The 15,557-nt window shown below is 38.8% G+C and overlaps 1 protein-coding gene across 4 annotated transcripts in view; it reads left to right on the top strand.

Annotated features, from left to right (window-relative positions):
* Window positions 1-14,916, top strand: part of LOC106709080 (alpha-catulin) — a 66,700-nt gene extending 51,784 nt beyond the window's left edge. For 2 of the 4 annotated variants that reach the window (XM_014500769.2, XM_014500771.2), the window contains exons 3-13: window positions 2,729-2,886; window positions 3,894-4,103; window positions 5,639-5,776; window positions 9,148-9,405; window positions 9,507-9,705; window positions 10,512-10,585; window positions 10,912-11,190; window positions 11,306-11,469; window positions 11,582-11,735; window positions 11,889-12,095; window positions 13,896-14,916. In XM_014500769.2, coding sequence (XP_014356255.1) covers window positions 2,729-2,886; window positions 3,894-4,103; window positions 5,639-5,776; window positions 9,148-9,405; window positions 9,507-9,705; window positions 10,512-10,585; window positions 10,912-11,190; window positions 11,306-11,469; window positions 11,582-11,735; window positions 11,889-12,095; window positions 13,896-14,033 — 1,979 coding nt within the window. In that variant the 3' untranslated portion in view covers window positions 14,034-14,916. Of the gene's footprint in view, window positions 1-2,728; window positions 2,887-3,893; window positions 4,104-5,638; window positions 5,777-9,147; window positions 9,406-9,506; window positions 9,706-10,511; window positions 10,586-10,911; window positions 11,191-11,305; window positions 11,470-11,581; window positions 11,736-11,888; window positions 12,096-13,007; window positions 13,112-13,895 lie in introns of all 4 variants that reach the window. The other 2 variants (XM_014500770.2, XM_045680499.1) reach the window with 2 other exon arrangements.
* Window positions 14,917-15,557: the final 641 nt, after the last annotated feature.

The raw sequence follows: 15,557 nt of genomic DNA, 5'->3' as shown, positions 1-15,557 counted from the left end.
CTGAATTTTGAAAAGATAGCTTTCTATTTTAAAAATAAACAAAAACTCTGAATATTAATACATTCTAATAAAACAAAAGACATTGAATTTTTAATTTTCCTAAAACATACAAAGAAGAAAAAATAGAAATAACAAAGAATAACAAGAGAGGAGTGACTTGTGTCAACATTGAATAGCCAAGTTAGACAGCGACCTTATGTAAACTTTACCTACGATTGTTCTGTTGCTGTTCCGCTCTTTGTTTCTTATTTGCTTGTTTTTTCATCAACGAACAACTGTTCTCCACAAGAAAATATGTTTGTCGTACATATTAGAGAACAAATAATATGGGTGATTAAAAATACAATGTGAAATAATTAAATGAAATTATTTATATGTTTGAAATACCACATTATTGAAGTGTTATTAATATAAGATAACATTTGATGTTAGTCACGTAACGTGAGAATAGTTTCAAACTTTGAACTATCGAATTCGAAAAACATTGTATCGCATGGTTTAAAATAAATATACAGCCTTACTATATGAATATGTAACATGTACAGTTTATTGGAAAATGCAAGCAAATAAGATTCAAGTCTCCGTCCGTAAATAGCAAGAAAATGTTAGAAACTTACCTTGTGTAAACTTAACCTTTTTTTTTTTTTTTTTTATACAAGGAGGAATGCTTAATGCATACTCCGTGCCTCGGGGAAGACACGCGAGTTATGTGAGATTCTCTCCCCGAATGGGAGCATACCCACTAAACCTCCTTGTTCCCTCATGGCCATAGTGTGGGGCGCCACGGGATCGCGTGAGCTTGCCACCGCGACGCCCCACTGACCGCCCCGGGAAGGGCCCTCTCTGCACCCCCGAAGGGGTGCTGCGCCCTTAGGCGCTCCTCAAGACGACACCGTGCAATGCAGGTTCGGAATCCCCGCCTCCCCCGCTGGTGCCGCCAGGGTTTATAGAGACCCACCTCTTGGCCCCCGTCTTGATCAAGACAGGGGCCCGCGGTCCCAGTGAAGATGTTGAGCCACCGGGATTACGCGTGGGGACGCAGGATCACACACCATCGTATAACAGAGTGTTACCGAGGTCGTGCTCCCACGTCCCGACCGGCGGCCACGCCCCTAATGGGTCGCGCCACCCTCCACATTAGGCTTGCCCTCCCTTTTCGCTGCCCTGAAAAGGGCAGTTACTCGGTTTGGGTTCGCCGCCCTCTCATATGCGGACCCACAAGTGGGCCCGCACCCTAACCTAACTTAGCTAACTTAACTACCTTAAACCTAGCCTACTCTAAGCTAACCTAAGGTCTTCTTTCCGGACGTCGTACGCGCGTTCCCTGTGCTCAGAAAAATAGACCCGGATCAGGTACTCACCCAAGTTTTTACGGGACACGGGGGGTTCTCCTCGTACTTGTGCAGGTTCCGCTGCAAGGAGAGCCCCTCGTGCATTTGCGATCCGGGTACCGAAGAGTCCGTGCTGCATCTTCTCACCGAGTGCCCGGTATCTGGTGCGATGAGGGCCGGCGCTGAAATAGAGATGGAAAGTAAAATAAATTTAGAAACAATAAGAGAATTAATTGCTAATAAAAAAACAAGAGATAGATTTTTAGAATACTGTAAAGCGTCGGCCCTCTTAGCCATAAATAGAAATAAGAATTAATTTATTATGTATCACATTCGTAGTAGTAAGTATTTATTGTTTTAACGGCCTTTTTGCACTAGATTTAGTATTTATTGTTTTTAAAATGTAAATAGATATTTGAATGTATGATTATTTTTATGGAAATTTTAAAATGTATATAGATCTTTAAAATGTATTATTTATTGGTTTTATTGTATTTAAGTTTTAACGAATGTGATATTAATTTAAGATTTATGTAATTGGTTTTTAAATTATTAATAAAGTTAATAAAGATTAATTCGCACCCCAAGTCCCTGACCTAAACTATGTTAGGGGAACGAGAGGGCGGCATAGCGCCGCCCAAAAAAAAAAAAAAAAAAAAAAAAGCTAACCTAAGTCCGGCGGCCGCGACCCTCGACCAAAGAGGTCGGGTCCTAGTGGTCGCGCCGTCTCGGACAAAAAGGCGCTCGCCTTGCGGCGAGACGCCGCCCTCGTTTGCGAGCCCACTCGTTTGCGAGCCGGTGTGGTGAGCCGGCGACCCCGGTCGCCCCATACTTAAGTATGTAATCCAGGCAGAGCGAGGTGGCGGGCCCAGCCACCAACCCCAACCCCTCACCCTAATCTACTTAACCTAGCCCTAACTAACTAATCCTAGCTAACCTAACTAACCTAATAGGCGCTCGCCTTGCGGCAAGACGCCGCCCTCTTGATCTGCGGGCTCACAGGGAGCCCGCAGCCTAACCTAACTAACCTACTTAACCTAGCTTACCCTAACTAACCTACCAGTGTTTGGTTCGCGGGGCCGAAGCCCTACCCCGGCAGAAGGCCGGGGCGTTCCCCTATCCACCACCCGGGGACGCGCCACGTCGGAGTTCACCTCTCCGCCCACTCGGACAACCGAGCAGGTCCGTGGGTGTAAACTTAACCTAAGCCAAGTTTGTCTTAAACCTTTTGTGTCGTAGTACACTATTTATTTAAATCCCAACCCACACAAATTTTGTGACTTTGGAAGAAAACTTTACTAGCAGAGATGGCTCGATCAACTGATAATGGACCGATCGAAAAGCATATATGATTATCATTATTTTGTGCTTTTATGTTTTTTTTTTAATTTTGTCAGGTCGCGCTATTGAGCGTGTGTGCGGCGCGGGAAGCGCGGGGGGCGCAGAGGGCACAGGCATGGTATGCGCGGCGAGAGCGCTACTGGCCGCCGTCACGCGCGTGCTTCTGCTCGCGGACATGGTGGTCGTGCGGCAGCTGTTACTGGCGAAGGACAAGGTACATTTAAGAAATTAAATTCACGATCCATCTAAGATCAAATATAGTACATTGTACATTCAATGATATGACCAACTAACGTGAAATTATGTTTGAAATGGCTTAGACCAAACAATTCGAGTTCCAGCCATCTTCTCAAATGTATGTCAAAACTTTGTTCGCAAACTTTGTCGGGTTGGCTTTACGACACAACTTCACTGTGGCGCTTTATCTAGTGGCATTCGGTTGATTGCGCATCATGTTTAATCTGCTCAGGATAAATAGCGTGGAAGAGTTTTGTAAACACACAGGCCTGCTATAAAACCTTTAGCACCAACACGGAAACATTCGACTAAGTAATAAATTGGCCACCGCCTGCTCTACATATTACAAAAGTAGCATGAATTGGGTCATTGGGTTATTTTCTGATTTAAAACTATTTTTAAAGATGAATAGATTGACTGTAATTTGAATATATCGCAGACGCTTATGTAATTTATGCAACAAACACTGTGTTGTTAACTGTATTAAATTAAAGTTCTTCTTTGTTCGGAGATATTGGAGCCATTATTCTCTCATACGAATGGACACATTTTAAAATTTTAAACCCTAGTCATACTGTTCACGGCGCCGATACAGCAAACGCTAGCCTCTGCCACTAAGCTCTATAGCGGGTATGAGTAAAATGACACCGCGTCTTTCGCCATTTGCCTGCAAAGAGTCCACAAAGCATCCCGCCCTTTCGCGACCTGCTGTGGTCGCACAGGATAACGCTGCCGAAACGTGGTGGGGTCGGGTTCAGCACACATTTTAATTTGTCAAATTATTGTCGGTCTTTTTCAGATTATTACTTTTCTTGTTTGAAGCTTCACGCTTAAAGTCTTCGACCAAAAGTACGTGGACAAGAAATACATAAGCTCTCTTTTGAGACTCTTTCTTACAAGACTTTTCTCCTCGAAGAGTCAAGACAGTGTCTCACGGCTAGCCTAAAAGTAGAAAAATCTTATAAAAATTATTCTTTATGTAAGGTGGCACGTTCACTGGACCGTTTAGAGTCTGTTTCGAACTTCGCGGAGTTCGTGCGTGCATTCACGGAATTCGGTGGTGGAATGGTGGAGCTCGCGCGGCTGACGGCAGAACGGCGCGCGGACCTGCGCGACGAGCGGCGACGTGCCCAGGTCGCCGCCGCTAGGAACGTGCTAGAACGATCCACGCTAATGCTACTCACATCCTCTAAGGTAGGTTCATCTCACTTTATTATCAATTTTATGTGCATTAGGTATGTCCTACCATCAATATTTTTATGAATCCTCAATGGTTAGTAAAAAAGTACGGGAGGTTTTTAAAACCTCTTTGAAAGACATTACGAGAAGTTTATTCGATTTTGTACATCCCGTTCTAATTTTTAATTACAACTGTTTCATTATATGGCAAAGCTTCGAAGAACATTGTTAATTATTTAACATGACTTTGAGCAATAATTTGAAAAACATTAGAAAAACACGGAAAAAGCAAAGGGGATCAAAGCAAAATCTAATCACAGCATGAATGAAACACAGAAAAAAAGTGAAGCGAAGCGCTTGTAGCCACTAAAACAGAATTGTTTTTTTGCGGTAGCACCGACCCGAGTCGAGGAATAATCACGGCTAACCAATATGTCAGCACTTTCGCATTAAACTGACCTCGTAGTTGTTTTTCTTCTAAACGATTTTTATTTACAGCAATATTAAACGTTGCAAACTTCAATAAGGTACAAAAAGAAATTAAACCGATCACTTTATTGTTGGTTGAAAAGAGGAAATAGTAAATAAAATGTAACTTGATGTAAATGTATGATTAGCCGCGTACCCACCTAGCGCACAGGCTCACGCGGCAGCCTCGTGAGCCAATGCCTCGGCTGGTGTGGACGTGCCTCGGCCTGCCTCGGGCGCGCTATTAAATAACTGTTAAATCTAAATAGTATTGAAATACCTAAAAATGTAATCAGTACGGTTCCAAAACAGTGTACACAAATATATTCTTAATATCAACAACTATGTATAGTCCAGTGTACCAAGCCGCAATGCTAAATACATTAACCCGCTCATGATAAGGTTTTGCACACTTAGTTACTCCGTACACGCGACCTAAAAACAAGATTGGAGACTTCGCTTAGCGTACCAAGCGTATCTACTTAATAATAACTTGAGATTGTATTATTCACCTAAAGCTTGAAAAATACAGACATTTTTTCCTGGATCATTTACCCCGACGAGTGTAACTAAGCCCCCATACTTTACCGTAATGGTGGCTTTCAAGCTTTCTAATTTGTTCGTAAACTTTTACGATTTCCTTAAGTTCATTGAATCTTAAAATAATGGAAAATTTTCTTTATATTTTCAAATGAAAGTTATGTTTTTATAATCACTTTCTATAGTTATTAATCACGCATTGTTTATAGCACTTAAATTACTTATAATAGAAATAATTAATGGCAAGATAACTCTGTATCTGAGGTATACCAGTAAAAATTGCCTTCCAATACAAACACAAACATTTATTTAATTGGGACTGCAATTATCAATCATTATAATCAAGTGTAGTTCTGTTTTATGAATATGAATTATAATGTGATATCAATATGAATTATAAAATAACAACATCAATTAGACATTAAAACATAGTCGTATTACGTCGCATAGCATTTTATCGGATTACGTATTCGGACTAGCAAAAAAAGGTATCTTACATGAATATAAAATGAAGTAAGAAAGTGTATTGTACCTTATTTTAGACTTGTATGAGGCACCCGGGTAGCGCCTCAGCGCGGGAGAACCGCGACACGGTGTTCTGTCAGATGCGACGCGCCATGGACCTAATACACTACGTGGTACGCGACGGCCTACCCGGACACGAGGAGCAATCGCACGAGGTTTGATCTCATATTTATATTCTCTAATACATCTCTCATATATTACACATCCGAACTATCCGGCGAAACGAGTTACATATCTAAGAGGTTGAAAAAATCGTCACAAACGTAAAGCCCAAATTAAAAGTTATTATCGTTACATGAAACAAATTATGCTCAATGATAAACAATTAACTTAAAGTTACAGAGAAGTTTGGAATAGAACAGATGTTTGGAAATAGCATAAATTTTCATGTAATCTATAACATAACTGATGTTTGAAAATTAATCAAATGTGAATTATATTAAGTTTAATAGTTTTGTACTAAACAATTCTCTAAAGCTTTGTTAATTTCTGTTGATTATTATATATGTATAAATGATGTAAATTTATTCAATAAGTCACCGAAGTAGGTCAGTAAAAGCCTTGTTTTCTCCATAAACCTTTAAATCCATTATTTATTATTCGTTCACTCTATGTCTATGCCAACTATAGATATATTAAATATGTGCATAAGAATTGAACTCTTCGCCAGTAACATTTTTGGTAAGCACAAAATGTACATAACGTCATTAAGGCATATCGGTTTCGTAAACTGGACACTTATCCGATAGTTTCTAGCGTTAGACTCTGGCTGACGTCCAACATTCAGGCTACCTTCGCCTCTAGTTTATATTTGTCTATTTTCCAGACCACTTAAAGCCTACTGCCATTTTCCAGGCTCGATACTAATGGCAGTTTTACACGACGCCAGTACAATGAGGTTATGAGGCAGAGCAATAAACAATGCAGTACTGCTATTGTATGGACACACACTGTCCAAACAGTCTTGTGCTGCTTCGGCGTTGTGCGTTCCAATAATAGCAATACTGAACTATCTACTGCTCTGCCTCACTATTCTCCCCTCGTGTAAACAACATAAAGGTGTATTGCTGTGAACTCAGCGCTGGCATTCGCCATTTAAGCCCCCGTCGTTCATGTAATTCCAGGCTATTATGCTCGAGACAACGCAAATGGATCGTATCTACGCTCCGGCTGACAATTCCAATAACGACACAATACCAGTTAAGCATTTGGAAACTATACACCTGAATTTATGACTTCATGTCATATATGTAAATGGTTATGTATCAGATACATTTAATAACGATAATATGATAAAAAAAATTTACACTTGTTCACTAAAATATAACTTTTGTAAATAACGGTGGAATTGGTATAAATATTTTTTTACAATTATTTCTTTTGTTTCATTTTTCGAATCGCGTCAAATTTTTTTGCTCAACAATTATCTCTTTGTATCACAATGTCTTCAAAAGGAACAAAACATTAAGGTTGAAGATTCCGTGTATCAGTTCCTGGAAATTCTTTAAAGAAATAAGGAATATACGCAAACTTTCTTAAATAACAGACTAAATTGTAATCTGGTCCCATTTTCCCGCTTCGCACTTAAACGAATGCTGCTCCCATTTGGGCATTATGACGTCATAGCTGTTACAGCCAGCGCTCATTTCTTTTCTTTAGGAATTTATTACATTTAAAAGTTATAGCATCGCATAGCGACCTGTAATTCGATCAATCGATTAGTTTAATTCGTCTCCGTCATCTATTGGATTATGTTTATCCAGGACGGAGCATCAATCAGCGCTGTACAACGTGCCGCTAATGGAATTGCAAATCGCGGGATTGCATACTCTTGTAACTGACGAGACATTTATAAGTCTCTTAGTAACGTAGCTCTACAATATGTAATGTTTTATGGATTTATGTATGACTAGATAAATCAATCAAGTATAATGCTACAAAGTTTGTTTGAACAAAACTCACTTCTAGAGTTATCTATTATAAGTTAAGCAGCGAAAGCAACTTTAAGCTGCATATAGTATTTAAAAGCTTTAATACGACGTATAAAGCTCAATATAGATGATAGTGAACACGTAGCTCGATGTTTAAAAACTTTTTTTTAGTCTGATCTGATAATTTAGCAATTTTATTAAAACTTGATGACTGGAAAAGGCTTTTAGTGAAAGATAAAATATTTTTAATACAAGATAAAAATAGTATACTAAGAAATATTAAATTCAAAATCTAACTAGCCGCATGAGATTTTACTACTATTTGTATGAGTATTTATAAAAATAGTTTTCCGATTTATACAAACTAAATTTTACAGACGATCTCTAACTTCATTGATTATAAAAAAATAAAAAATTCACCCTTCAGTATTTTACAAACCAAAAAAGCGAAATTATAAAGTGTTGGTCAGTTTCTAAAATTTGGAATTTCAGGTAACTGAGACGTATGTAAGTACATATTAGTGAGGAAAGTAGGAAAATTAAGTAGGTAAAATAGGAGCATCTAATTCCCCTGCCTGCTTTAATTTTTTTTTAATTTCTTTTCATACCCACCCTATTGTCTATTTTCATTTCTATATTTCTAAACATAAAATCGGATTTTTTATTTCTCTTGTAGTTGCAACCTTTCTCGGATAGTCATCAGCAGGTACAAAACTTATGTTGGTATTAATTAACATCTAGACGAGTGCCTTTTATAAATCAGTATCGCCGTATGTACAACAGCTACCTTTATACAATTTATTTATTTGCTTTCTTTTTCCTTAATTCAATTTGTTTATTAGCAGTTTACACATTTTACTTCTTTATAACATACAAAATAATCAAGTCCTCAGACTTTGAGTAACTTACCCAATTATTGATAATATAACTTCAATTTTGAAGTATTTATAAGAAAGTAAAATGTCTTATTTTGCACCTTTAAAATGGTTAATGTTATTTTACTGTGTTTCTTTGAAAACAACGAAGCATCTCCGGGATAGGTACGTCCTTTTTCAAGTACCACACTTTGCTATCCGACACGTGCAGTCTTAGGTCTAAGTAGGTTCGTTCCGTAAGTACTAGTGACGCTTCACGCCTAAAACACATATAAAAAGTGCAAACTGACAAAACAAGCGACATAATACGATTTGATACAGTAGGTATACGAGTATGCTAAGCTTCGTTGGCAGCTTAAGCAATTCACGCTAGTATATCTCATAGGCAAATTTTATCTCACACTACACATTCAATCAGGCCTTTAGAATACTATATATAGCTTTTTGTAACAATCGTTCAACCGTAGGCAATAATAAGCAGGTTATTCTTAGACTATTCCTTAATACAAATTAATGAGAAATAGAAAATATTGGAAATGTTTGCATCCTATGTAGCGACATTCGTGTGTTATGAACTCAATAAAAACCTTTTAACAGTTCGCATGCAAATTTTTCAAATATCGATTCTATCAATAACATATTGTTTCAATTATTACATTTTATTAGATGTAGTCTGATTCTTCATGAATGTAGATATATGAGCGTGTACGTTGGGCTCAGGCGGCGCAATGGGAGGCGGGTACCGCTTTGGGCGCGCTGCGCGGGTTGACGGCGCAAGTGCGGACGGCGCGCGCGCGAGGCGGCGCTGACGCAGCCAGGAGGCGGGCTCTCGCCAGCACTTTACGAGCCCTAGTCGAGAGGACACACGACTTCACTGACTCCGCATACACCTCGCATGACCACAGACAAAGGATATTAGCACTCGCCGAGAGGATAGCCTACGAGCTAGAAAGGCTAGTTGCGGTTGCTGTATCTATGGTAAATACAACATTAACGTTCTATTGCTGAACGCAAAGCAAATCCAATTTTTTTGCGTGTAAATATGTCTACTGATGTATGTTTGCATGTTGTTGTCGTAGGAGGAGCAGGGTGTCGGTGTAGGCGGAGGCGCGGCGCTGGAGAGCGCGTGCGCAGGCGCGGCTGGCGCGGCGGGAGATCTGGAGCGCGCACTGGTAGCGGCGGCGCGGGATCAGGCGCGAGACCTGCCCCCTCTGGCCGACGACGCGCGCCGCCTGGCCGCAGACCTCGCCTACATAGGTAACCCCCCGCGCCCCATAGGTACTGTCCCTTTCCCTTGTGGCGAACGCTTACGTGCTTGCTGCGAATCTGGCTTTTGCTTGGCCTTTGTTGTATTATAAATTCTAAAATTTTCGATAGGACTCAGCAAGGGATATTAGTGGGCGATATGTGCAGTACAACGTACATAGTCAGGCAAACCTGTAACTTTTTTAAGTCAATTGTAACTGTGCGTTAATAATTTGATAAATAAATTATGCTTGGAATTTAGTCACATAGTTTCCATAATATTTACCTTTAAAGTTTTCTATCTTACAGAGATTTTCAATCTTAGTCACGTAATTACTGTTTGTAAAATATTATTTTGAAATTAGAGTAATTAGAGTAATGTCGTATCTAAAACAATTACTTTAATATAATGGCAAACAGATAAAATAGCACTTAAATAGCTATTAATTTGAAATGCTAATTTATATGGTCGTAAGTGTATATCCACCGCAGCGCTTAGCGGTCTGTCTCGGAGACCGAGCCAATAATGGTCTTATTTATATGCTGACCATAAGAAATAATGACTGAATTTAGTGTAAGTGGTTTGTGCTTCCCGTTGTTTGTCCATATTTTATTTCAAACTTATTCTACGCTTCAGTTATCGCTAACTATTATGCTTTACTTTTAACTAACGAAATAAGCTAAGTAAACATGTTAACATGTTTAGAACACATTAAAGAAATAATTTACTACATAGCAGCTTTCATCGTCGCTTAGCACGTAAGTGTTCGTCTGTGCTTATAATTGACTAATAATAAGTGATACGGTAGTGTTAGGATAAAAGATGAGGTTTGTTGCAGCGAGCAGCGGCGAATCTGAGAGACTGCACAACATAGCCAGCAGGCTGCACGAGCAATTAGACCATATCATAGAGGTACTATTTAGGGTTTAAAATATACCTATTTAAAACTGGATGCTGTAAAAGTAATATGTATAGAATGTAATGTAATAATGAATAACTCAATAACTAAAATTTATTGTAGTATTTTGGAAATCTACACATCTGTATAATAAATTAAATCACAGATTACAGTAAACCTGTTTTATCTAGTTAACCTGAAGACATTATTATCCGAAGCTCAATAATGCAGCTATGAGGAAAAGATATAAACATTACAAAAAATTTATTAAGTAGGCATAGAACATACTAGTAAATTTGCACAATATTCTTACCAATAAAAACATCAAAACTCATTCCAGGTATGCAAACTCCTCCGGCATATAGCGATGTCGGAAACCCTTCAAGTTAGCGCGAAATTCGCGGAGATCAACCTGAGGATATACGGTCCGCAAGTGGTGACGGCAGCGCGCACGCTCGCAGCGCATCCCGGCAGCGCGGCTGCAAGGGAAAACCTCGACGTGTTCGTCGACATGTGGGCTTGGCTGCTGAGCGATGCCGCACGACTGGCTAAGGAACTCCTCGATCTCACAGATGACAGACCAGACAAACAACAGTACAGCAGTTTACCAAGGCCAGGGGTAGTTTATTGTGTTTGAAATTATCCTATTCCTAATGTGAATCATAAGCTTATTTTTAAAATAGAAATAAATCTTCATAGAGATAGTATTTAAAATCAAAATTATCCTATTTCAGAAACATGGTACAACCAGTAAACCACTGAAAGCTGTGCGGCTAGATTCAGATGAACAAGCTAAAATCGCCAAATCGGGGCTGGAGATGAAAATGATGTCCTCTGAGATGGACGCTGAGACTGAAAAATGGCAGGGAGCTGATGAAAACAATGACATTGTGAAGAGGTACATTAAAACTATCGTTATGATAAAATAAATATAAACTTATTCAGCTGTTTTATATTATATCGGACATTTGATATAGAGTCTTGATCTCAGTTGTGTTTGTCATTACCAGAGCGAAAAATATGTCTTCCATGGCCTTCGCTATGTACCAATTTACGAAAGGCGAGGGCCGACTAAATACGACGCAGGACCTCTTCACGCAAGCGGAGTACTTTGCAGAAGAAGCCAATAGACTGTATAAAATAGTTCGACAATTCTCATACCAGGTAAGTGCCATCAATTTCTTACAAAATTACATTAAGAAAACTGAGGAATTTCTCATAATAGCGTCATGGAATGTGGTTCTATATGGAATGTGGTACGCTTGTCCAGTGTATGAGGTAAAATCAAATAAAGCTTTATGTGATATGTTTGTGCAGGTCCCAGCGGGTACAATGAAGAAGGAATTGTTAGAACACTTGGACAAGGTGCCGACGTACGTGCAGCAGCTACAGTTCACAGTAAAGGAGCCGACGGTGGGGCGCGCCGCTACATTCAGCAAGGTCGACAATGTCATCCAGGAGACCAAGCACCTCATGAACGTCATCAGCAAAGTCGTCACCACCTGTTTCGACTGCGCAAATAAGGTGAACTATTTATTCTTCTACTTCAATCGTTTATATTTTATCGAAAATTTGACCAACACATCGCACATTTTGAAAATTTAGCGAATTTTCTAGAAATATTAAAGATTTTAGTGCATTGGAACGTAATGTTCCTTAGGTACCTTTGCCGTGGGAGGCGAGTGTGGGAGTGATTAAAAGGCACCAGAGTGTTGCACCCGTTAAGTACTTTAAAAATTTTATTTCGTTCATGGCTGTTAGACTATCGGGATACGCGGGGACGAGTGTGGTTACATTACTGAAGGCTTATTCTTGATTTAATGTGCTTCACGATTGTCGTTTATAATATTTAAACCAAATACAATAAACAAGAATAAACCTTTTAGCTATTTAGAAATTAGTTTGACATAGTCATAGTACAATTGAATATTGGGAGTCCCTTTTAGTTATAATGTATGTTTTATTTAAAATTTGTTTCTGTTTTCCTACCGCTATGCACTGGGTGGTTCCCTCCACGCCAGGGTCTTATTCCGTTGGACAAAGCGATTAACAAATCCTCAACCAAAACAAGAGATAAATCGGTCTGTCTCATTGTCTGTTACATTTCATAACATAAAGCCCTATGTTTATGTAATTCTGTGTGTAGTTACGTCTCAGCATGTTTTGTGTAATCCTGTAAAGTATATTTTAATATTTAAATATACGAGTACATAGTAAATATTGTATTGTTGTCATTATTATATTGATGTGTAAAATATCAGCTAGATAGCTAGGCATCGAAAGTTATCTAAACAAGTGCTCATGTTCAGGCACGGCAGGCTACTACGTTTGTTTTTTGCTCTATTTCAATATAATTTTTCAATGTTTTAACAGTTTACATATTTTGTTATTTTTTATTTTCTCCTTTTATTTTTTTAATTTCTTTCCTAATTTCAGTATTCCCTCTGTATGCCCGAGAGAGTACCCATGCATTGGAAACCAAACTTACAAAAAGCTTCTACATTTAAAAGTGAAAATAGTGTATTAAATGGATGAAGTAGGTATACACATGTGTGGGTTAAAGTTTTCGATCACTAAACGGCAACGTGGCAATAACACACTCGTAACTCAGCCTAACATTACTAAACATCGTGGTTTCTTAAGTTTAGCGTAGAATTTTTATATGGTGTATTCAATAGCTAATATCTGGATGTTGTTTATTGTGTGTTGCGATGACCTTGTTATACTTATTTAGCTTAGATATGTGTGTCATTACAAAATAATTGTTGTTTATCCTAAAGTTTATAACGCGGCTTACAAACTTTAGGATGTTCTTCCGCTGCGCTCTCTTTCCATAAAGTAAAACTAGATAAATTTTCTTTAATCGATGTTAAATTAATAATAAAAAGTACAAATGTGGCGAATTAGTTTTTATAAAATTGGTTCGCGTGCATGATGTTTGTTGTCTTTTGGATGGGTGCAGTAGCGATGGGTAGACGTCAATATTTGGTCCCGGTTTCGCCACAACTTTACTTTAATCGAGAATCCTAGATTTTTAAACATTCACAAATAACGATGTTACGCTTGAAGCTTAGCAATTATTTCATAAATATACGATGGCTAGCACAAAGAATATATGACTCGCAGACCGAATCTTAAACATGTGATACTTACCTTGAACGCTTCACAAACCATTTTCATTTTCAGTTTTTGATCTTCAAAAATTTCGTTTAAGTAACTTCAATACTAAAACGTCAATGTAAATTCATAAAAAAAAGTTGTGGCAAGACTGCGCCAAGAAGATTAAAGGTAGCCTCAGATTATAAAGTGTTTTGTGTGGTGCAGTACAAACTGGACTTCACTGGTCTGTCTGCGGGCGGCGCGGGGTCGGGCGCGGGCGGACGGGCGCGGGATGAGGACACGGCGGGCGGCGGCGGCGGCGACGCCAAGCCTGGCGGCAGCTCTTCCGACACGGCCATGTGACAGTACGGCATGGGCCGGCGCGGCAAGGGCGACGCGCGCCGGACCAGGGTCAGCTTCCTCTTGTTCTAAAGGCTTAAACGTCTTGGACTCGTCGCCTTGGGTCGGACGGACAAACGCTGGCGGTTCGCTCACATCGAATCCGTTGCCTATTACCAAAATTGGTACGTGCCTTCATTTTACTATATTTGCAATCTTGCTAGTCAATCATAGTAAAGACTTTGATTTGATACATCGTCGCTAGAATCACATGATAAAATTCAAATGATAAAAGATGGTTTTAGAATGTACATGTAATTCACCAGAAGCGACTGTTAAATACCGTAAAGATCAAAGTAGGTGTGATATCAATGATGAACACATCAAATTGATCGATTATACCTAAAAGTAATAAATACTTCTTTCTTGACGTATGAGATATATTAGACCTACTATAGGGTTACATTTTTCTGAAGCGATTCCTGGCGTTTGTCCTTTTTCGACCGATTTGCTGGTAATCCATTGAACTGTTTGCAAATAAACTGATTTGATGGGTTACAGCAAATTCAATGATTAGTTTTATTATGATGATTAGTGCGATAGACAGATAAAGCTTCGGCAGACCACTTGCGACACACAAAGCATACATATATGTACGTAATGCTGACGCCAATTAAAATAAGGTACTTGTTTATTTCGTTTTTGTATTTACAAGCGTAAAAATACGATGTAATTATCAGTTCACGTATTACCAAATTCAATCTTTTGTACTTCTAGTTTAAGTAGCGATCATGTTAGACGTTAGGACTTACATCACTATGACATGCCTCGTAATAAATTGTGATCATTAATTAATGAGTGAAAACGTACAATAATCAATATTTGTTACATTTTAATGTTACACATTGTTACACGTAAACGACACAGAGGATACTATTTTTTTATGTTTCCCCCTTAGATAATATTTTAAATATCTTCAACATCAACTTTATATGTATAGTATTTAATATATGTATACCCCATCTGCTTTTTCAATAAATTTTATGTTTAAATCCGTCTTCTAAAACGCACACTTGCACCTTTGTGGTCCTGTCGCACTGTTTCTTTTTGTTTGTTGCACGGCACGCTTACTCAGTTTTTTTGGCAGTATAATAGTCCTTTCTAAATGCAGCATTAATACAACATTCTACTTCAATAACACAGTATCACTGTCATTAAATGTATATCGGTGTTAGCCTTTTGTTTTATCTATGTGGTGTATATAGTTCGGATATTGATGTAAGAATCGCGCGGCGGACACTGCATGATTGTAAAACAAAAAGATAGACGTGTGTTGCATGTGTGTATACGTTATGGATGTCGTACTTCATCTGTCCAAGGGGGAAGATGTTAAGCACTAAGATGAGAGTAAATTGACTCTGGTTGCTGCTAGCACCCACGTCGCCTGAGAAACTATGTGTTATATAGACCATTCGCTGCAGTTCCGCAAGGGCAGGCTAAAGACAGGCGTTGCACCCGCATTGCATGCGCCCGTGTGACTTCCGCTGG

This window comes from Papilio machaon, chromosome 2, assembly GCF_912999745.1.
Source record: "Papilio machaon chromosome 2, ilPapMach1.1, whole genome shotgun sequence".
Lineage (NCBI taxonomy): Eukaryota > Metazoa > Arthropoda > Insecta > Lepidoptera > Papilionidae > Papilio > Papilio machaon.
This window is presented reverse-complemented; position numbering and strand designations above follow the sequence as displayed.